Source organism: Morchella sextelata (genome assembly GCF_020137385.1).
Source record: "Morchella sextelata strain SCLS chromosome Unknown scls_8, whole genome shotgun sequence".
Lineage (NCBI taxonomy): Eukaryota > Fungi > Ascomycota > Pezizomycetes > Pezizales > Morchellaceae > Morchella > Morchella sextelata.
This window is the reverse complement of record NW_025408623.1, coordinates 1,917,496-1,941,662: the sequence shown is the minus strand read 5'-3', so window position 1 is coordinate 1,941,662 and position 24,167 is coordinate 1,917,496. Positions and strand designations below refer to the sequence as shown.

The 24,167-nt window shown below is 45.9% G+C and overlaps 4 protein-coding genes across 4 annotated transcripts; 3 read left to right on the top strand and 1 right to left on the bottom strand.

The window, feature by feature from the left end:
- Positions 1-10,045: 10,045 nt before the first annotated feature.
- On the bottom strand, positions 10,046-10,839 carry H6S33_012698 (uncharacterized protein; the record flags this gene model as incomplete). Its single annotated transcript, XM_044844077.1, has 2 exons — positions 10,046-10,699; positions 10,759-10,839. The coding sequence occupies 2 exons, from the start codon at positions 10,837-10,839 to the stop codon at positions 10,046-10,048; spliced, it is 735 nt and encodes a 244-aa protein (XP_044695347.1).
- Positions 10,840-12,160: 1,321 nt separating this feature from the next.
- On the top strand, positions 12,161-12,379 carry H6S33_012697 (uncharacterized protein; the record flags this gene model as incomplete). Its single annotated transcript, XM_044844076.1, has 1 exon — positions 12,161-12,379. One exon carries the CDS (start codon positions 12,161-12,163, stop codon positions 12,377-12,379), a length of 219 nt encoding a protein of 72 aa, XP_044695346.1.
- Positions 12,380-20,920: 8,541 nt separating this feature from the next.
- H6S33_012696 (uncharacterized protein) lies at positions 20,921-21,133 on the top strand (the record flags this gene model as incomplete). Its single annotated transcript, XM_044844075.1, has 1 exon — positions 20,921-21,133. One exon carries the CDS (start codon positions 20,921-20,923, stop codon positions 21,131-21,133), a length of 213 nt encoding a protein of 70 aa, XP_044695345.1.
- On the top strand, positions 21,134-21,394 carry H6S33_012695 (uncharacterized protein; the record flags this gene model as incomplete). Its single annotated transcript, XM_044844074.1, has 1 exon — positions 21,134-21,394. One exon carries the CDS (start codon positions 21,134-21,136, stop codon positions 21,392-21,394), a length of 261 nt encoding a protein of 86 aa, XP_044695344.1.
- Positions 21,395-24,167: the final 2,773 nt, after the last annotated feature.

The following is a 24,167-nucleotide window of genomic DNA, read 5'->3' as shown; positions in this document are numbered from 1 at the left end:
GTTGCGTAAAGAAAGAAGAAAAGAAAGAAAACAGATAAAAGCATGAAACAACGCCCCCTTATATATCCAACCCTAATTCAATGATGACAAATACCTCCGCATAACAGAAACTAAAAGAACATAACAGAAACCGCCATTACAAATCCTAATCCCACTGCCCAGTACTTCCTCTTCGTATTTCCATTTATCTCTAACCGAAATACATAGTTGCCTTACACCACCGATCGCTAGTCCCGCCTCCTCCAAGTCGGGTTTTCCGTAGTCCCAGGCTTAATTAATGTCCCCTGCCTGGGACCTTCTAATGTTTCCCCTTTGTCTGCATTCTCTATCTCTGGCTTCTCTATATCGTGTATGGAGGATAAATTGGATGGGGATCATTTTGTTGCTTCGTGTAAAATTGTAAACAATAAAATATCCATTCAAACCCACTCATTGATTGATACCAGTTGCTCCGTGTTCGCATTCATTGATGAAACATTCTTGCGCTATAACAACCTCCCATTTCTCTCCCTTAAATCACCCCGCACTCTTGAAGTCATCGATGGACGGCCCATATCCTCCGGACAGATTACCCACCTCTGCTACCTACCACTATCAATTGACTCCCACCATGAAACTATCCCCTTCTTCTTCACCAAACTCGGCTCATACCCCCTTGTACTCGGAATCCTTTGGCTTCAATTACACGACGCCAAATTACGATTTTAGGACAATAGCATACTGTTCGACTCCAAATACTGCAAGCGTAAGTGCAACTCCTCCGCAATACCCGTTCCCATTAGAGGGATTGCACCACCACCCCGTTTCCACCTCGTCAGTTAAGCTGCTCTCTGCCGCTTCGCTTGGAGGGATAAGCTCCAAATCTTCAGCACAATTATCGAGGAAATAGACCAAGCCATGGGTGAGCCCCCTAAGGAAGACTGGAGGAACCAAGTCCCGACCCGGTACAAGAGGTTTCTTGAGATGATAGATCAGAAGTTCGCTAACAAAATGCCACCTCGCCGCCCCTATGACCATAAGATACTGCTTATGGAAGGAAAAGAGCCCCCGTTTGGGCCACTTTATGGTATGTCCCGTGAGGAACTCATTGTGCTTAAGCAACACATACAGGACAACCTCAAAAAAGGCTTCATTCAGGATAGCTCTTCACCTGCCGGTGCCCCTGTCCTATTTGTTAAAAAAGCCGATAGAACACTCCACCTCTGTGTCGATTATCGTGGCCTTAACGAACTCACTGTCAAAAACCGCTACCCGCTGCCGCTAATCCGGGAAACTCTCGAATGCGTCTGCAAAGCCAATTGGTACACCAAACTTGAACTTCGCTAAGTGTATAATCAGATCCGAATAGCTGAGGGTGAAGAGTTAAAAACAGCCTTCCGTACGCGTTATGGACATTTCGAATATACGGTGATGCTCTTCGGCTTTACTAATGCGCCGGCGTTACCAATCCGCCGGCCATCTTCCAACATTTCATTAATGATTGCTTCCGTGACTACCTTGATATGTTCTGTACAGCCTACCATGACGATATTCTCATCTACAGTGACACCTTCGAGAAACATCAAGTACACCTCGAAAAAGTCCTGGAAGCCCTACAAAGAAACGGAATACTGCTGAAACCAGAGAAATGTGAATTTCATACACAAACCACCACCTACCTCGGCCTCATTATCGAACTCAACGGTATTAAAATGAACCCGAGGAAAGTGGAGACAGTGAAGAAGTGGACCGTGCCCAAAACAGTTAAGGATGTGCAAGCATTTCTAGGTTTCGCTAACTTTCACCGTCGATTCATAGGTGGATTCTCGGAACTGGCTTCCCCCCTTACAAGACTGACAAGTAAGGACATATCATTTGAATGGACACCCGAAGCCCAAACTGCCTTCAACGCCCTGAAAGAGGCCTTTACAACCACTCTCATCCTTCCCCATTGTGATCCAGAGAAAGTAATTACCGTGGAAACCGATGCATCCGACTATGTCTCTATCGGTATACTCTCCCAATACGATGATAATGGTACCCTTTGACCCGTCGCATACTTCTCAAAAAAACACTCCCCCGCCGAATGCAACTACGAGATTTACGACAAGGAACTACTGGCAATTATTCGGTCTTTTGAGGAGTGGCGACCGGAACTTGAAGGGGCTGCACACCCAATCGTCGTCATATTCGATCATAAGAATCTCGAATACTTTATGCGTACTAAACAACTCAACCGGAGACAAGCCCGGTGGGCGTAATAACTATCACGGTTTAACTTTGTCATTAAGTACCGACCAGGGAAACAAGGAGTGAAACCGGAGATGTTGACAAGAAGATCAAGAGATCTTCCTGGAGAGTGGGATGAAAGACAATTACACCAGAGTCAAGTTGTATTGAAGAAAGAGAATCTTGATGCAAAGCTAAGTTTGTTGGTGGGTTCTTTTTCAAATGAGCCCGCTGAAAATAACGCCTCACTGAATAGACTATTCGATGAAGGATATAGCGCTGACCTGTTTCCATCAAAGATACTGAATATGCGGAACAAAGGTGAACGACAATCAAAGGACATATCACTCGCCGAATGCACCGAGGTTGAAGGCCGGTTGCTTTACCGAGGCAGCATATATGTACCTGACTACGACCCTCTTAAGCTCCGAATCCTCCAACTTTGCCATGACGCGCTGCCTCCGCTGAACACCCTGGACGCGAAAAAATATTCGAACTCATCAGTCGAGACTACTACTGGTCCCATATGCGGAATCATATTGCCCACTACCTTCGGAACTGCCACACCTGTCAACGAAGCAAACCCAATACCCATGGAAACTCGGCGTACTTCGACCTTTACCGATTCCTGAACAACCATAGCAGGAGGTATCAATGGATTTCATCACTGGCATACCGGAGAGTGAAGGGTACAACGCGATTGTGGTAGTTGTTGACCGGTTAACAAAGATGCGATATCTCCTGGCCTGTAATACCACCGTCAACTCCGAAGACGTCGCCCAACTATATCTGAGAAATATATGGAAGCTTCATGGGCTACCCACACATGTAACCTCTGACTGCGGCACACAATTTACAGCCAAGCTCTGGAGAGCTCTCTGTAAACACCTCAACATTGAAGCCAGAATGTTCACCACCTTCCACTCGGAAACCGATGGCCAAACCGAAAGGCTGAACGCCGTAATGGAACAATATCTATATGGGTCTGTCTCTTATCAACAGGACCATTGGGTAAAATGGCTCCCTATGGCAGAATGCTCCGCCAATAATCAGGTCTCCGCATCCACCAAAGCTACACCATTCTTTGCGAACGATGGTTTCCACCCTCAGTTTACAGTGACGATCAAATCGCTTGACAGGACCCCACCAAGCCTCAATGCTAAAGACTTTGCTTTGAAGATGAAGGAACTCCATGAACACCTGCATTTCAATATCCGCACAGCGCAAGACCAACAAGAGCAGGCCGCTAATACCAAAGGAACGTCAGCTCCGCGGTAAAATATCAGCGATATGGTGTTCGTTTCAGCAAAGAACATCCGAACCACCCGTAACTCTCGGAAGTTGGACTGGAGAGAAACTAGGACCATTCTCCGTCAAAGAAATTATATCGCCATATGCGTACCGAATCGACCTGCGTAGGAGTTTGAAAGTGCACCCCATCTTCCATGTATCATTGCTAAACCCCGCTGCCAATGACCCTATCCCGGGGCAAACTCAACCACCACCCCTGCCTATTATCATCGAACAGGAAGAGGAATATGCAGTTGAGGAAATCTTGGACTCAAGAGAAACGAGAAAAAACGGCCTGCAATATTCTGTTAAATAGACAGCCTATACCGACCCCAATTGGGAGCCCGCCGCATACCACGATAATACCGCCACCGTTGATATCTTCCATACACGTTACCCCGACAAACCTGGACCATTGGAAGGGAAGATTAAGGTCAAGGCTCGCAGGAGCTCACGTTTAAAGGGGGGGGCTACTTTCATGGATCGACTGATGAATACATTGAGTTACGAGGAGTTGGATTAGTCAGAAGGGTTCTATTTAGTTCTATCGGATTCTGTGGGTTATAAGCGTGTGAGTCACTTTGGATTTATCATTGCTAGGATTTCCTTGGGTATATTAAGGAGGTTTCGTCTTTGTTTCTTGTTGTTCTTCTTCTCTTTCTTTTACTACGCAACGTCTTCTGTATCTATGCTGTCGATTACTATACAATATTATCTTCCTCTTCTTTACTCAAGAAAACCACCGCCTCGCTTCCCCTTGTCCCGTTGACCCTTACCGATGCCAGAGTCCCTCAGGACCCCTATTTCGAGTTCCCACATCAACCCCTACTACACCCTTCGTACCCTGCGGAATACTCGCTATTCGCCCCCTTGAGTGAAAGTTAGACTGGAATAAGCTGGAACCGTTCCCCATCAAAGAAATCATATCACCATATGCGTACTGAATCGGCTGGCCTAGGAGCATGAAAATACAATCCGTCTTCCATGTATCGTTGCTAGAACCCGCTGCAAATGATCTTGTTCCTGTGCAAATTCAACCACCACCCTTACCTATCATCGTTGAACAGAAATAGGAGTTTGCGGTTAAAGAAATCCTGGACTTATAGGAAACAAAAAATAACGGCCTGCAATATTTTGTTAAATGGACAGACTAAACCGATCCTACCTGGGAACCCGCCGCATACCACGATAATACCGCTACCATTGATATTTTTCATACACGTTACCCCTACAAACCTGTACCGTTGGAAGGAAAGGTTAAGGTTAAGGCTCGCAGGAGCTCGCGCTTGAAGGGAGGGGCTACCTTCATAGATCGATTAGTTAATACACTCGGTTACGAGGAGTTGGATTAGTCAGAAAGATTCTATTGGGTTCTATTGGGATCTGTCGGTCATAGGTGTATGAGTTACTTTGGATTTGTCATCGTTGGAATTTCCTTGGGTATATTAGGAGGTTTTGTTCTCGTTTCTTGTTCTCGTTCTCTTCTTTCTTTCAATACGCAACGTCTTCTGTACCTACGCTGTCTATTACTATATAATATTATTTCCTTTTCTTTACTCAAGAAGACCACCATGTTGCTGCTTCTCCTGTCCTTTTGACCCTTATCAATGCTAGAGTCCCTCAGTACCCCTATTACAGGTTCCCACACCGACCTCTACTACCCCCTTCATACCCTGCGGAATATTCGATACTTGTCCCCTTGAGACCAAACTTCAACTTACAGTAGGCTTATTTACAAAAAAGGATTATGTATATCAAATAAAAGCCTTATCTTTGGCTTATATAAGTGTGTTCTGAGCCTTCTGCAAACCTTTTTGTTTTTACCGGTTTGACGGTAAAGTTTTGCCTGAATTTCTCCTTCTCAATGTAAGCAAATGTGTGGAAATCTCTAGGATCATGTGTACTCTCAATCCCACTCTCCGCAATTTAACTCATCCCATTGAACCATGCTGTAGGAAGATCTGCAACCGCGGGCTTAAATCAAAAGACATTTTGACCGACTACGATGCACCCTTTACCAATTGCACAGGTTTTTACAATACTAGCTGGCCTGAACAATCCCCTCATTCATTGTGATTCTCGAAAGATGGCCAGCTATATAGGTCAATTGAGATTGGCTTTCTAGGGGATCAAATGAAAACCTTAAACTCGGATTTATTCAGCGAGCTATTATTTCAAGGTATGAAGAATCATACCGTGTATGTGTAGAAACCTGTGATAATTCCTCCCTGTCAATATCGATTGAACAGGGCATCAGCTGGCCAAAACCAACCGGATACAGTAGCTTCCTGTTAGATTGTTCTCCTTTAGCTGAATTCAAAGCCCAAATTCTTCAAATTGATCTAAAATTAAAGCGTCATGCAACATATTGTACACCCGTAGGAAAAAAGGGAGAAAACAATGAGTGCAATCAATCTGAACCCCAATGAAAAAGTGAAAATGAAAATGAATAGAAGTAATATGACTATACAATGAGATACAGAATAGATAATACGGCCTCTGAACTATATTTACCACTTTTCATGACTTACCTTATTCTTTACTACTGCTGCAATTCTCTTTGGAATGCTGTCAATGATGTTATATATATTTTCCCAATGCAGCTTTTACCACTCTTCCCTAGTATAACGTGGGTCTATGAATGAGGGACTATAGTGCGAAGGAATACAATCGAGGTGAGGACGTAGTATCAAGGGATTCGGGACTATAGACTATGGTATGGTTCAATCCTGATCAAGGATCCAAGATAAACCCTATGACTTAGCGTAGAACAAAAGTAATATTCGTGGAATAAAATACAGAAGAAGAAGAAGAAGAAGAAACTTATATTGCTTAGAAGCCGAAGCTTATCGCACACCTAACTACCCGACTACAACCTCCACCGACTAACACGAAAGCAAAAAACAAAGTACAAAACCTAACTACCGCAGCTACGAGAACTACGTACATAAATAAAAGTAAACAACGCACGAAGAGGGCGCAAATAACAAGTGGTACAGGTAAGCAGAATCTAAGCGACAACAAAGAAACCTCCCCGTAGTAAGAATGAACCCCAAACTTCTCCGTCAACTACATAAGCGAGCACAATCCTAAACGTAGTGTTCAATCGAAACGATATCATTACCAACGTTCCCGGTGTCATATCTGTGGACGAACCTTAACAGGACTGGGAAACCACGCGCACGAAGGCAGGAGAGGCCAACCGCAACAGCGTCAGGTGTGAAAACGAGGGGGGGTGGGTCGAGTGTGGGTCCTCGGGCTTCTGGTTGTCAGGCAGCGAGGAATTGAGGAGTGGTGACCGGTAGGTCAAGTAAGAATGGGTGGGGTCGTCGGTCCCTGTAGCAATGGCTAAAGACTGTGCCCGAGTCGTAGTTGAAGTGGTGTCCTCTGGAGGGGACATGCAAAAAGGGGTGAGCCGAAGGCTCAGTATGTATGGGGGTCGCAATCGAAAGTGCCGACCGTATTGTGTTGAGGGGTGGTCTCGGAGACCGGTTGGGTTGGGGTGAGGGGAGCGGGCCGCCTCGGTTAAAAATGGGTGGCCTGGTTAAGGCCGATAAAGAGGGGTAAGGTCACGGGACCTCGGGTAAAAAATTTGACGATAGTTTCGCGACCGTAAGGTCGCTAACTTCGCGGGCTGTCGAGCGCTTTGGCAGTAGGTTCTCGCTGACTAGAGATTACTGACAGTGTGCGTACCCGACGTGTGGGATCACTCGTGCGATGAGTGAAAGTAAGGAGGGGCGAAGGCGGCTTTCGAGAGTAGCCGCTGGTTTGGCGAGGGGTGAACGGTGGACGCGTCCCGTGAGGGCACCGAACGAACAAAGAATGGGGGGTGTCGAGCGAGGGAAGTTCAGGGACCGAAGCAATTCGAGAATCAGTATAACTCCATCTCGGGGGAAGAAATCCTACTGCGAGCCAGAGGCGAGCGGGTAGAATGCAGAGGTTGCGTAAAGAAAGAAGGAAGGAGAGAAAACAAATAAAAGCACAAGACAACGCCCCCTTATATATCCAACCATAGTCCGATGATGACTAATACCTCCGCATAACAGAAACTGAAAGGACATAACAGAAATCCCCATTACAAATCCTAATCCCACTACACAATACCTCCTCGTCTCGTTCCAATTTATTACCTAGCCGAAATACATAGCTGCCGTTACACCTAGCTTGGGCTTCAATAACTTTTATGTTTTCATTCAGAGTAGCCTCCCTTCGCTTTCCTGACTTGTCAAAAGGCATGGCTAGTGAATACTCGTAGGGCTGTATTGCGGGTGCGGGGATGTCAAGTTAGATGCACTCGTTGTCACGCTACTCGTTGTTTCCTCACTTTTTTCCTGCGGGTGTACAGGGCCCTCATTGCATGACTGTAGATCATTCAAACTGCCGCTTTCCCGACATGCTTAAACTAGGCCGGTGTATGTGCAGATTACCCCGCTTGAATGAGTTAATCTGGGGGAGCTCGGTACCGATATAGTGGGTGGGGAGAAGATGATCCAGGTAGGAGACGATTGACGAGACGGGCTGCGGATGCATATGGCGTGTGAAACCATGTCTCTGGGTGCATGATTGGGATGCGGTTGGTTGGAGCTAGTTATATGTCCACTCGATATATATGCACTCTAGGCACATGTGAACACATGGGTTTAATTCACGAGCACAAGGGCACTAATATCTTACAAAAGGAAAAATGCTGCATCGCCGGCGCCAGCCGATCATTGGCGCACATCATAAGATCGATGCATGGATGTTAAAGCCTTTTGGATAGACCCGCAGCTATATAGTAGATTACTCAACTCAAATCTATGCACCTCGTGGTCCCCAAAGGCTTGAACCGGGAAAGAGGCCCCGCATGTAGGATCAACCCTTTACGGAAGTTGTAGTTGTAGTTGTGGGGTACGTTCGATGCCTTCTGGGCAGTGGGCCACGGGATAGCTTGAAATTGGAAAACATGTAATGATTTGAGATTTCTGTATGGTGCTTTACTAGACTCCAGTCTCTAGCTGGTCTGTTATTCGCGTTGTGAACAAACAAGCAGGTATTGATACGCCCTAAGCTACGATCTTGCTAGGCTTGGCGAAACGGGCCTGCCTGTTGATATAAATGCTAATGTATCCCTGAGTCTGTCAATGCTGACACCTAATATAGAAATAAATGGCTTATGGAAATTCGTTATTTACTATCTATGTATGTACTTATGGACCACAACAGAATCCATTGTATTAGCAAAATTAAGTCGAACTTCTGGCACTACATGTAGCCTTGAGGGATAGCATTTTACCGACTGACTAATGATAATTAAGCGATATATATATCTATCGATATCGATCCCGGATCCCCTCGGCGGTCAGGCCAATATTCCTCACAGTAATAAATTTTCGACATCTCATGATCATCAGACCTAGATATATCGATATAAACAAACCGTGTGCATATATGCATTCATGCCCAAGGTTCTCATATGTGCATGTGATTAGCATGACAAATACTGATTGAACCTGATCGACCTCCGAGGGGATCGATAGGTATATATGTACATGCAGTCAGTGAAGGACGGGTGAGTACGTACCTAGGCCGGTAAGAAAATCGTTCGACGTACCACATCTCCGTCGGTATGCTTATGGAACAAGTAAGAGCCGTCGATTAATGCTACGGCCGGTGCGGACGGGAAAATCGTTTTGCTTAATTGTTCCCGCAGCTTTGCAGCTGCCACTTGCAATTCATTCAATTTATCATGCTCCGTACGTGCGCTCACGATTCCCCGGACCGAGTTTGCCAAGGCGCGCCTCTTCTCTTGGCACGCGTCCTAGGTATCGTAATAGACACCTGCTCTCCGTGTAACAAGACCGGCTCAAGATGACTGGATATCAAAGTTGCTTCACCATGCAGTACATGATATGTATGGCTTCATGATGGAAGGTCGAGGCCTCGCATCAAGGACATCTTAAGCAGATATCGTGGGACGAGTGATATCCTATGATTTAAAATGCCGCGTGATATATCCCAGTAAGTGCATCCCGCGTATCCTCCCGTCAACTTGAATTCTGTCATGCTGCTCCCACTCTTCAATTGCGCTATAGTTACATGTATGGCCTTTTCTCTCTCTCTGCGAAACGCGATTAACGTTGTATATATACGTGTCTCGCTCGGTTGATCAACGAAATCATCATTGGTTGATTGATTCATTAAATCAATAGATCCTTTGAGATAAGCAAATGAGTGATTCGGGATATATATAGCATATAATGTAGCCAGCTCAGAAACATATGACAACGATTCCTGCCCCCTGGATCTCGAGGCAGCCCGTTCGGTGCTGCTTCCCGCCTGCGCTCGGTTCAATCATAAGCTATCTCTCGGTAATATCGGAACCTCGTTACATGTAATTACTTAGCAACGATTGATTCACCACGCGCTTCATCTGTTACGTGTAGAAGGTCATCCGTATATATATTGAATAGATCTCTAGCTTTTCTCTCTATTTACACTCGCGCTGGGGTTTAATTGTTGCTCTTGAACCTTCATATTGCGTTCAACACCGGTGCATGTCAATTGTCTACGCCTTCCCCCGCCCCTTCTTCACCACAGGAGCCGCAGTCTTCTTCTTGACCGCAGTGCTCCCGCCCGCCTTCGCCTTCGCAGCACTCCCACCCGTCTTCTTGCACCCCTGCCCCACCGCTCTCTTACACGCCGCCGCCGCATGTGCACCGCCCGCACCGCTCGCGCCCCCCGGCGCCACAAACTGGTCGAACGGCGTCTTATCCGCGTTCTTCCCCCCCTTCCCCCAGTGCCCCTTCCCGGGCGTCCAAAACACCTTCGTCGCCTCCAACTTGGCCGCATTCACCATCACAATCTGCGTCACCTTCGTGCCCGCCTTCGTGAGCTCGGGAAGCTCAAACTGGTAAAACACCGAGCTCTTGTACCACTCCACGGTCCCCGGGTTCGCGCCGACGAGCACGCGCACGACGCCCGACGCCTGGTTGGTGTAGACGTGGCTCATGGCCGAGCCCCACTGCAGGCGCTCGGAGGGGTTGGACTCGTTGATCTTGTCCCAGAGCTTGTTGCGCTCGATGAGGTAGTCGAGCGAGGTGCCGGGCGACTTTTTGACAAACGTCTGCATGATGAAGTCTTTCATCTCCAGCGTGCCGGTCTTGGGCTGTGGTGGGCGGCCGTAGAAGAGGATGCTTTGGCCGGGGGCGGTGTAGAGCTGCTTTTGCAGGTGTTGGCGAGGGTCATGAATTTCGGGGCGACGACGACGTCGGGGCGGACGCCGGGGGCGGGGGCGGGTGCGGAGAGTGTGAGGGGGAGGGTGAGGAGGAGGAGGAGGAGGAGGGAGAGGAAGATATTCATTGCGAAGGGGTTTTGCCGGGTAGGCATTGGTGTGTTGAGGAAGATTAAGGGAGAGGATATTGCTTCGCTCAATAGTTCAGCACAAATCAAAGGAACGTGGATTCGATACCAGTATCGCGGGACGTAAATGAGAGGACAGGAATACCGGATTCCAGAGAAAAGAAGACACGAGCTAACGAATGTCACTACAGCATTATAGGAGACTGAGTGCAGATTCCAGGGTTTTATATCGCTGTATACTGGGACGGGATGGGTCGACAGACAATGTAAGACGGCTTCACCGGATCATGTACTGACGGGACCGAATCGATATCTCCATCTCCTGTCAACTCGCCCCGTACTGGCCACCTCCTCCCCGGGCATGCATGCAGACTCGGCAGGCAGTCGCCTATTACCTAGCTCGGCGGGAGTGGGTTTATTCTATCACGGGATACCGGTGAGGAAACTGGTAGTTTGGCTTAATGGACCCTGGCCAGATATCATATCGATAGAGAAAACGTCCCAGAGAAGCTAGCAGATGGTATTGGCTTCGAGATAAGCATTCGATAACGGCGGCTACCTGAAGATATCCAGGCTCGTCCATGTCTCGCTATAACCGTTGGGGCTCCGGCGCGGTGTATGTGGCACCGAAGTGTATTTACGTCTGAGTCGGTTCTTATTCTAGAACAAAGGTGAGGAATACAAGTTGACTTAAGGCTCTTATCCCCTTATCCATGTCTCCTCCCAATTTACCTGGGTTCATACCCGTGTTGGCTATATGCTCAGCCCCTTATATACCCCCATTCCACCGTTAATTACGCTTACACCAGATACACTATATAGAAGCTGTTGATATATGTGGCCGGGGGAGCTCCTAGATAAATAAAAGCTTCGTACCAAGTCTTTTCTATCACAGCTATTTGCGTCCTACCGCCGTCCATGGGCACTAATAAATCGCAAACCAGCCCCCACACCCCCGCCGGTTCCCCCGCTCACGCGGCGACCGTTAGTAGTAGCAGTTCGCCGACCAGACAGACACCAAAATATACACGCCAGAAATAGAGCCCCGGCGCACCCCCAAGCGCGCGTGTGCGTGTGTGCACAACCTCGTTCGGATAACGAGCGCGCGCTGGGGGCTTGGTACCAGATATACCTACCAGAGAAGTATATGTAGTCTGTATCTCTTGCAAGTGATTTTTTTGCATTGATACATAAGTACGTGCGTATATCTGTTAATAAACGATCCACCTCGACTCGCCTTCCCCCCAAAAATCTAGAAAAAAGAATTATATCTAAAGTTTCACCCGGAGCGAGTGATATCCTGTGATGGGCAGCTCCACATATGTCCGCCGCCAGAGATATAGCTAACTCGGTCGCTCTATCGGGCGCGAGGATTAATTTGGGTACGACCCCGCCCGACAAAGATCTGACCGAATCCAAGCTATTATATTTGATCTCGATCTCAAAACAAGTAAAGACCCCATTATGGTCTGCGGGGAAGCGCCAGGATCGAGGAAACAGCTTGGCTTATGTTACAAAGGCGAGCTATTCGACAGCTTGACCAACTTTTGAATGGGTCGAGCTCCTCGAGTGGCTCAGGTAGTATGAGCCCTTGAGGTTGATGTTGTAGGTCGATCTGTCATAATTGTTAGGGCTAGGGTTAGGGTTGACGAGACTACGACGTATATGGGATATTATTACCCTGAATGCTGATCGCGCGCCGAGTAAGTACGTATACTAAAGACTAGCTCAACGCCAGTGCGGGGTTCCGCAGCCGACATGTACAGTGCTTTACGCTCATCTAAGCAAAGAATGGTACGGATATGTAGAGGAGTAGGAGCAGTACCTAAAAAGCTCGGGTCAAGGTCGAATACGCGAAGCATGAACTTGTCTTGTAGTTGACAACACTGGCGCCGAGAATTATAGGCCATACTAATTCGTTGCTTCCAAGAGTTCCGATATCGAGTTTTAAATTCCATCCCTTGCATCAAGAAAATCCAAGTTACATCCCCTTTCTTGAATCTCTTCCTGACTATGCAGTAATTAGCTAGGGTTTGTTAAGGTTACATGTAGCGATCAGGTTTATGAAAAACGGCTAATACTAAAGTTTAGTTGTCAGGGTTGGTTAGGTTATCATCATGCGCGAAAGCGGGCTCGGTGGTTACTTACTTGGTTACCGTCATTCACCTCAGGACCAGGATCACAAACAGACCAATAGGAACTTAAGGACTTTGGGATAAATATAAAAGGGTAGCTTAAAGTGAACTCAAGAGAAAATACAGAGGTTACAACAGTCAAAGCTCATAGCAGGCAAAGTTCAGAACAGGGTCAAGTGAAAGCCTGTCCCTTAAAGCGTCAGGCTGAATTGTAATTAGAGGCACCTAACGCAAAGTGGAAATCGTGATGTAGGGCACGCCTAGAGGAGTAGCAACGACAGAAACCATCACGGGTTTGTGTGTGATGAATTATACGTTGCAACACAGATATACATATAATTCTTGTGTTTACCATATCACGATTTCCACTTTGCGTTAGGTGCCTCTAATTACAATTCGGCCTGACGCTTTAAGGGATATCTGGATCGGCGGAGAGGAAGTTCGAAAGGTTTGGCAGCGGGCTAAGTTCGCAGCGACACGGCAGAATGATGACCGCTTGCCCTAACGCTCCAAGGATATAGAAATCTCATGATCATCAACACGCGGTAGCAATCATGAATTGAACAGCACAATATCTTTTCTCTCCACATCATCCTTACACATATCTTGATTTTTAAACACATGTTGCAGTATATCAACCAGAACAAAAGACAATCATAAGCTTTTCCCAAGCTGGTCCCATATATATTCAATTCAGCCCATCCGCAAAACGAGACAAGTCTAAGCTCTAGCTCTGCTTATCGTCCGCTGAATTAACCACACAGCCTCTAAACACAGCCTCCAAACACATATTCAAACCCTTTCATTCAACATCAGGGCAGTTCCTGCCTTATTCCCGGATCATTATCTAGTTCAATTGGCGGCGGATCGAAACCCCTGCGGCCAGCCATCTAGGATTATTACATTTTCCCACCACACCATGCATGTCCATACGGTTTGTATCCTGTATTAGCTATGTAACTATGATGAGCTGGTTGAGCTGCAGCTTGGCCTGTGTCTGTCTTTCCTCGTCGAATCAAGACGATAAGTATAGATACAAGGACAAGTATCGCAATTGTCCCAAGTGCGATTCCGGCGATAGTGCCTGCCCCTAATTCTCCTGACGCTGACCCCCCCGCGGCCGACCCCCCGATCTGCGGCAATAAGGTACTACTACTAGTGGAAGCCGCGGAGCTGGGCTGGTCCGGGACAGAGGATATCAAGGTCTGGGAGGCGATCGGCTCGGTAGATAGAAGGGGAGTACTCGCTGTGATGGAACTCTTTTGAGTCGCGATCGAGTCCATAGTAACAGTGCTGCTATATGCGCCACAGTTCTTGAAACAAGGTGATGCTCCCCGTGAGGTAGACTTATTTGAAACACCAAGGCGTCCTGTTCATACTTTTATCATCAGTAATATGTAGAGCGTAACTGTCGAGAGAAAATAACTTACCAGTAGATGTAACCACTCACTGTACAAGTAGTAGTTCTAAGGTATAGGTAGTCGAGGCAGGTTTTGGCAGTGGTTGGTGGGGCTATGTCCGTAGTCCTGTATACATGACTGTTCCATTTGCTGATTCAGATTCCTCAAGGGGTAGATACATATGTATATATATACTAGTGAGGAGCGGCCTCCGGCCGCATATTCATATGTTTTTAATCTAGGGCTAGCTGGGCCCGAGAGTGAAGTCTGTAGTTGAAAATTACCCGGGTTTTAAGCTTTTGAATATAAATAATAGGAAATAATAGGAAATAATGCATTAAAGATTTACCCCTTCGTCTGTCGGAAAATGCTGTCTAAATAAGAAAAAACAAATCTGATTGGATTTTACCCACAGATCTCCACCACCTTACACCCATCGTCATCAATGTCAGTACAAAATCGCCTAAAAATTGTCAATGATAGACTAGCCCGCCCATCAGCGAGAGCTGCCCCTCAGCGAGCGTCCGCTGTTGCATCCTCAGGGTAGCGGGCAAAATAGTGGCCAACGCTCGCGATGGGCGGACTGGTCTATGTGTCCAAAAAGCGACGCTAAAATAGTTGATAGGCTAGAATAAAAAGGTTTTACTGGATGTTGGTATTGAAACCATATGGGGCATCGATTCTCGATCTTGGGCCATACCCTAGAGACGACGTAGGTAAATGGCTTAGGAAGTCTATTAATATTAGCTCGACCCTGATCACAACACCTCGCCCGGTATCAGATCGAAATTTCAATTTGTGAGACATCAGAAGAGTCAATTATAGCCCATTGAGTCGGTGGTACGATCACAGTTATCCATGTTGCACATGTAGAATAAAGACCGAAAGACTCATTGCAATATACATGACGTATTAGAGCGTATTTACTAATTGACGGGTTGCTATCTATCCCTTGGACTGGTGAGACATGCAGATTCCCCGACTTCCTGGTTAGGGTGTGGCAGAGTGACTTCGCCGTTGAGGAAATGATCATTTTTACAGAGGCAAAGTCACTTAGTCACCGCATATAGTTCCCCAGTGAGGAAGTCGGGGAATCTGCATGTCTCACCAGCCCAAGGGATAGGTTAACTACTCTACTCTAGAGGGTGGCCTTAATGTCATGTATGTCTTAATGTCATGTATGTCTTAATGTCGTATGTCTTAATGTCATGTTTGTCTTAATGCCATGTATGTCTTAATGTCATGTATGATGTCTTAATATCATATATGTCTTAAATGCTATGTATGTCTTAATGTCATGTATGTACTCAAGCCTCAACGTTAACATGCAAGTGACCTATGATGTACAAGCGGAGTGCGACCTCCGGCCGCCCAAATGTAGTGAGGAAATGAAGGTGCGGGCGGTATTGCGATAGTAATTCTTATATTATTACTGCCATTCTGGATTATTGGGTCATCCAAACGTACAGGCACGCGCACGCACTAAACCTCATCTCCATCCCTCCGTATAGGTAATCTGCGATTTATTAGCTTCAGTATGCACTCTAAGTCATTCAATGAGAAGCTTTAGTATGTACATGTAGTTCATGATAAAATGCTATCAGGGAAGTTCGACCTTGATATATATCCATCAATTGCAATAGCTACACGCCTTTTAATGCCAGCTCCCTTCCATCTCGGGAGTAGTTCTTTGTCTACTTGCGTAATGATATGCAACCAATATTAGAAATAGCTATAGTACGCAACCAATAGAAAACGTTCCTGGTGACGATGAGGAAGACTATATAGTTTAGACATGTGTTGATTCCCCAGATTCTCCATAGATTGTTTTCTAATTCGCATGTGATTGAAATCATCCAATCCCCTCCACGCGCACCCCCACGCGCACACTTCAAATAAACAACATTAATTAAAGCGACACCACAATTGCAATTAATATCTTTAAGAACATTGACACTTGACTAGTATTAGCCATTGAGGATGACGTAGTAGATATCATAGCTACATGCAGCCTTATTCTTTCCTCCCTAGCCTTCTGATTAGACTTTATATAGGGAAGCTTTAATTATTTGCTGATCTAGTCGCGATCGGTCCATGGCCAGTTTTACTGATGCATTGGTCAGTCGTTGATTGCTATGCGTGATAGATATGGTCTGTCAGACTTGAATACCTAATTCAGAATATCTACGCACGCGCATGCGCAATCTCAATATTCGAATTCCGAGACCAGCACCCAGCTCATGATTAGATATTGTATCCCTTAAACCGTCAGGCCGAATTGCAACGAGTTACTCAAACCTTTAGGGTAATCGTGATAAGATCAACGCCTAGAGACTGTTTAAGGGATAGGATCTAGACTTATTTATAATTATAACCGTTCACATAATTTTATAACTTCTTGTCCCTTAGACGGATGACACGGTCAAATTCGCAGCTTGGTCCGTGCACGCACCTCATTGGGTAACTTTCTTTTCTTTTCCGAATAACAATAGCCAGAGAGCCAATCAAATTCAGTGATAAGTGCTAAACAGGGCTAATACTCGGCACGACGCCCCCAGACTCTGACCCTATCTTATGGGGCCCGGTGGTAGTCGTATGCCCTGAACGAAGGTCCCGAATTGGTTTCTAGTAAGTGCCTCCTTGCTCGCAAGGAGGGCAGCTACGCAACATCATATTACTGATGATCTGATTATAATATTTGGAAAATTGATATGTTATTTTGGATTAGGGTTGTTGGTCCACATGGAGTAGCCAATCAGAGAGCGATATAAGCTTAAGCTTTACCCCCCCCATACCCTTCACTTCGTTCAGGGCATTAATTAACTCAAAGAGGCAAGCTGCGAATTTGACCGTGTCATCCGTCTAACGGATAGCTATCCCTTGGACGAAGGAGACATTGGAAAATCTCTCTCATGCATTAGCGTGTTCCATAAAGGAAATGATTGACTGAACTTAAGGCAGCATGCTGCGAAATATATGGCATACCAGCGTAATATAAAGACTAGCAAACGCAGCAAGTTATTTACCCGGACGTTTTCTCACCAAAATATAGAGATCACATGATATATATGCATGAGAGAGATTTTCCAATGTCTCATTCGTCCAAGGGATACCTGGTCGTGTCTACTAGTACCTAGCTACATGTACTCTGGAAAATCACCAACGTCACCGAGGCGACCTCTGACTCACGATTACCACCAACACGATAAGTAGTACCGTAGTATATACTACGTATATATACCAGCTGTCCTACCGGCCATGCACCGTCCTCCAATGCACCACCCTCCACTAGCCATTGCCATAAATCCAGTACCATAAATCCACTACAGGCTCGGTTTCGTCTACCATGGAATTCCTCCCATCTCGATTCCACGTTTGGTCAGGTTCATCGATTGATTCGTTCATCAAAATATTGTTTCCCTTGGGCAAATCTGCGAGTCCTCTTATACTTAGCCCAGACCAAATTAATCAACCACCCGCAGCTCTCATCAAAATCAAAGGCTTTATGTCATATTTACTACGTACTATCAGTGCCGTCTTTATCGTCATACAACTTTAAATTTTCAGGGCCGGAAAACATCGCCTGCGAAAGGTCGCCCAAGTTGTAGCAGCGGGTTATCCTTTCCCCGTGACTTATCACGTACTGTGGCAGCCTTATGAAAGGTTTCATTACACAGCTCCTTGGTTTTGTCACTGGATTCATATGGCGGTTGAATTCCCAACTTCCGCCGAATCGTTGGCCGCAGTTCTCACACTGCAGATGCTTTATATGAACACGTTTCATATGATTACTTTATATTGTCCGTTAGAAAGTATTTAAATGTCTATTGCGCCGGAGAGGGGAATATCGACTGATATTGAGGTATATATACTTACCGGAGAGATTTTTCCGAATTACTAGTGCGGAAGCCACATTTGTACAAACACTTGTACTCAATGGTTCCGGCCTCTTTTCTAACTCTTTCCCCTCCGGATCCTTTCCCTCTCCTAATTCTTTTTCTAGGAATTGTAGATTCTCGTATATGAGAGGAAGTCATTTCTTTTCCTTCCTTCCTGTATCGTGCGAGGATGCGGCTCAAGCCGGGGTATGGTGTATATGGCACGATGGGGTACGTAAACCAAGAATATAATATCTGGGCGATCTATCTTTATATTCTATACGACGCGATCGGTATTGGCTGTTGGGTGTATATAATATCAAACAAGCGACCGCATCAAGAGAACTCAAGATGCGGCGCGGTGATATCTTGCCTCTTCGTCAGGTTGATGTGTGATCGAGTGTAGATAGATAAGTTGTCTTGACACTAGTACGTGCGTACAGTGGAGAATGCGCCTGGGTTTATATGCGTGGCCTTCGGCTCACCAGATATAATAGGCATGATATGAGCCCTAAGAACGCCCAGAGGAAATTCGAGAAAGAGGGGGGTGTTTTTTTTGAGTCTAGCGCGCCGTTTCTCCAGACTCTACGTACTACAATATAAATTATATGGGCGTTTGATCACATCCACTAGTAAAATTAAATGGGAGTACGGTGTTGAAACGCAATGGCTTGAATCGATCCAATTGCAGTGATTGTTTGAAAAGGAAATATAGAAGACTCATGTCTATTGTGGTTGGCCAGAATAGAGTAAGCTATTTATAAGCCAGCTCGGATTATTTCAAGAATAGGTCACCCATATGCCATTTACGCTGTTATTGGTTCGCAATATCAGTGCGCGCGCACACACACACATATATATCTCGATACCCCAACTATCACACGTGCATGCGCACCAACTACTGGTTTAATCCAGCAAGGGCGCTTTGATTGAAGAATCGAGAACACCTGAAGACCCATTAAATGCCAAGACTATACGAAATATTTCAAATTATTTCCTGGCAACGTGCCAAATGGGAGATATTGTGGTTTGAAGTGGTCTAATCTTTTCATCGACTATTTTTATTTCAATTACCTTTTAAACACGAAAGATTTGGCTCGACCTAACCTTCAGGCCGGGCAGGATATGGTTTTTGTAAATTTTTGATTTTTCTGAAAAAAGGTAGATGCAAGGCGAAAAGGAAAATCAAGACTTTTGCAGTTGGCTGTAACTCAGTTATAATATATCTCGACTTCGAATTCAAGAACGATTGTCGGTATATATGTACTCGACTCGAAAGTTCTTCCTCGGGAGAGTAATTGAATTAAGTGTGTCTTAGACAATTGGGCATTCAAATGATAGGTCCCAAACCTTCGTTTATTTACGACGGTGTTTATATATATATAAAAGAGAATATACTTGTGATTTCATAGCGTTTCAGAACACGGCTAGGTCTGATATGTATCTGGAGTAGGAACCTTTCGACATTTGGATGCACCTACATGTAGGTACATGTAGAATACCTGGTACCAACCCAATCTTACATGATGCTCTTCTTAATTTTGGTGATATGCAGATCCAGTCATATGAAACACGCCGAGGGTCAGATCACGCCGGGCGCACGTCCCACACCTATCCCTTAGACGGACGACACGGTCAAATTCGCAGCTTGCCTCTTTGGGTTGATATTAGCCCTGTTTAGTAATTATCACTGGGTTTGATTGGCTCTCTGGCTATTGTTATTCTGAAAAGAAAAGAAAGTTACCCAATGAGGTACGTGCACGGACCAAGCTGCGAATTTGACCATGTCATCCGTCTAAGGGATACCCACAGAAGAATATTCGAATATATATAGGTAGGTGTCGATCTAGCAAAAGGTACATAACCTGGGTGGCAACGCAACAAGGCCTCACCGCACTGTACGGCCTCAGATCTAACTGATGGGATAAATGAACGAAAAATTAATTCTAGGTCCTCACCAATGTTATCTTTACTTTAGGAAGATCTAGAGCTTATCGGTTGTGTGGTTCTTCGGAATAAGGATTTGGCTCTGCGGACGGTTTTTGGCTGCGCGGCCGGCCGGACGGTTTCCTAGCTATCGACACCCGTATATCATTAATGGCATTCCCCTCTTTTTTTTTTTTATCTTCCTGCAGTGTCGCCTAGCTAAGGCGTTTCGATCTCATGACGGGCGGCCGGGATATATACATGTATGGGACGTATGTACGTAGGTAGCTGCAGGGTGATATTCCAAATCGTGGTATGCACCCTGGAACTGGTATAATACTGGTAACGGAGTCGATCTTGTATATATAAGCTTAACGAGGCGGGGTGAGACCGCACGGTGTAAATCGTATCAATGCCAAGAAAACTAATTCCAGTAGAAAGAAATCAGGTTTCTCAGGTTTCTCAGGTTTCTCATATGCATATACATAGGATACGTCATATATATATATATGGAAACTTTTGAATGTCCCTGAAAAGGCTGCACATATCATGCGCAGCGGCAGCACAGACCCTAAATTATATATATTCATGAACCTGAAACGTCATATAAATGGGTCATAGGATCGGTACGCCAGGGGATCATCCTTTTAGCGGACTTCACAATAAGTGACGTGAGGAATTATTTATCTACATACATATAATATAAGCTTAGGTGTGCACTGGTGCCTTAAATCATACCAGCATGCAGTGGGCCCATCTACCAGCACCAGGCCCAGCACCTTCTACCAACGTCCCAGCAACACCCGCTACCAGCAGCAAGCTCAATACCCACGCTACCATCAATAACCTCAGCACCCGTTACCAGCAGCAAGCTCAGCACCAGCACAACAATCTCAGCACCCGCTACCAGCAGCAAGCTCAGCACCTGTCACCAGCACAACAAACTCAGCACTAAATGATACTTCTCCACCCGCTAACAGCAGCAGGCTCATCACCAAATAATATCATCAATAAGTTCAACACCCGCTACCAGATCGAAGCAGCTTCAACATCCGCTAGAATCAGTAAGCTCAACACCAAACAACAGCAAGTTCAACACCCGTTACCAGCGAGCCCAGCACTTCCTACCAGCGGAAATCCGAGCACCAGCTTCTACCAGTCAATAGCGAACCCAGCACCTACTACCAGACGCGATCCTAGCATCTCCTATCAGTAGCACCTAACAGTAGCAAGCCCCCGCTTACCAATAGTTAGCCCAGCACCTCCTACTATTAGCGAGCCCAGTCTTATTCAATATTAGTATATATATCGAGCTCAACAGAAGCTATGACCAAACCTAAGTACATAGTCTCAATAAATTCAGACGCTTTCGCGTCTTCTTAGCCCTGCATTACTTAATACTGTAAATTCGGGGTGAATGTAAATAAATTCTATATCAATTAATTACTGAGTTAAGGTACAGCCCTACAGCGCTAACCTTGACAGCCCCTTTGTGCTAGCACCCTGACCCTGAAACCAGTCCCTACCACAGTCGTGTGGTGGGGCAAATGGTTCGCCTTCAGACTAATGGGTGCGGTCACAAACCGTCACCTGCCCATGCACCCACAATCCTACCTACTCCTACGCACTACTAGTATTGTATTTTCTGTGATTAGTAGCGAATCATGCAAGTTTGTACTCGAACACTACAGTCGCATAGTTTATTACTCACGTGTTTTGGGCGCTGAGACGGTTAAGGTAAAGGCGGCAAGGCTATCCTTCGCGCTCTCATCACTCTCCGCTGGACCAAAATACCAAGAAACCTTGCTGTTACCGCACCTAAACGCTTGGATAACTATCTACCGGCCATATCACTAGATATTAGAGAACAGAGAGGAGTTGAGGATGTCGGTTGATCTCACCTCTATCCTGACATATATCTAGCGACGGGCGTAGCGCAAAACAAGGCGACTTGTGAGAGTGTTTCGTCTTCTCCCAACGTGAACTCCCGAAAATTGTTTCGTGGTTGCCAAGATTTGAGTTAGGTATTGTGCAAAGTCGCGAGACTCAAGTTGGGCAAAGCTGGCAGCTTAGGTAGGACTGATTGGGGTTGCAGCCATATGGTGAATCTTTGGATTCAAGAGAATCTTTGAGCAAAAAAAAACGAAGTGGAACAAGTTTGACACCGAGTTTTGATCTAATTTGGATCATAGTCCATCACTCGGAATCTTAATAGGCTTGGGCGAGCTCTTATTAGTGATGGCCACGAGACAAGACGAGGCCAGAACGACAGTTGTTTCGTCTCGTATCCTGTTGGTGAGGGATAGGTCTTGGGAGCCTCGAGAGTACCGCGAGATAATTATACTCTCGTATTCAACAGCACTAAACGGCTTCAATTAAGAGAATATTTAAATTTAGACAGAAGTATAATCACGTGATCCATAATGTTCAAGATTTTGGAGAATGGATCACCCAATATTGGATCTGTAGGGACTAAATAAGTAGTGGCAAAGTCTTGCATTATATCTCGAGACCAACTTCAGACTCGTCTCGAGATATCTGTCCTTCCATAATCGCTGTATTGCCAGGTCTTGTAGGCAAGTCTCGAGACAAGAGCTCGAGACGTCTTGTTTCGTGGCCATCACTAGCTCTTATCCAGATTTTATTTCCTATCGGGACCGTATATTCAATATTCAACTCCAGGTTTTATAGCGACCCGGGTGCATGCACGTCTTCAGTAAAGATTTAGTCCTACATGCGTACCACGCATGTACTATGGCTCAGGCTCTGTCACAATGAGAGACTCGAATCCGTGAATGATATCATAATTACCAGGAGAAGATCAAAGAGGCAGAAAAAGGTAGAGGAGGAAAGTACTCAGTCTGCAGGCTCGCGGCCGGTGTTGCTGTACGTATCCTGCCCCTGTCACGCATATACATTACCTCTCCAGCCACCTGCGTCACAACGTGGATTTGACATGTTACACACCTAACCCTGATGCCAAGCCACCTCAAACTACAAGTACCTTTCTAATAGGTGTTCGTGGGAATCCGTCATGCGTAGTATTGGGCACGGATCTCGAGCTGGCTTGGATTTTGGGAAAGAGGGCTCAAGGTGTTCGAGCTCTAGCGCATGGCCCGAGTATATATACCTAAAGTAAAGACCGTCATCACGATATACTTTTTATTTTGGATGAACTCGGGGGATTTATCTTTGTTGAATTATCCAATCAACTGTGGCCCTAAGCACGTAAAATATATATGCTCTAGATGGCGCATCTAAACCGAGAAGCAGCAATGCGTTGCGTTGTACCCGTAGGGAATGATTGGGTACAGATAATCCCAGTCACAGTCTATCACTCGACTGATTGTGCAGCGATAACCAAAGTGAGGTCTTGGCAACGCTCAGGCAGGCAACTAGATCCATGATAGCAAACAGTAGGTGCATGTGGCACATGTAATGCCGACGTGACCACCAAGCCATATATGGCCATGACGATCAAGGGGGTGTGTCGATTCACTAGCTCGCGTAACCTACTTGCCTGGGAACCACTGGTCTGAATCATTCCTCTAGCTTAGACGATGTTTTTGAATCCACCGCCCAGCTCTGCAATCCCGCCGCGCCAATACCAAAAGAACCTACTAGGGCTGGGGTATGATTCTCCTTCTAGTCTGTTTTCCGGTCCCCATTCGGTTGGTTGCTCCCGGTGTTGGCCGGTGATCATGTTCATTATATCTATGCGAAGAAATGTCATATCAAGCTTAAGCGCACCTTATTCAGAACCCGGAAGAACTTTAGGCCGCACAGGACGGGAGCAGAAAAGCTAGTTAGGCCAGGTTGGACGTGGGGAATTAAATATTCACGCAGCCGGGGGTGGTTGACCATGTCGAGTGATAATCCATGACTCATCCGCGATGTCTTATGCCTTGGGATGATACTGTACGTCGTTATTAGGAGCGCAGAATGGATGGCTGACTGAAAGGGTGCTAAATTACGTATGGTAGTTGATA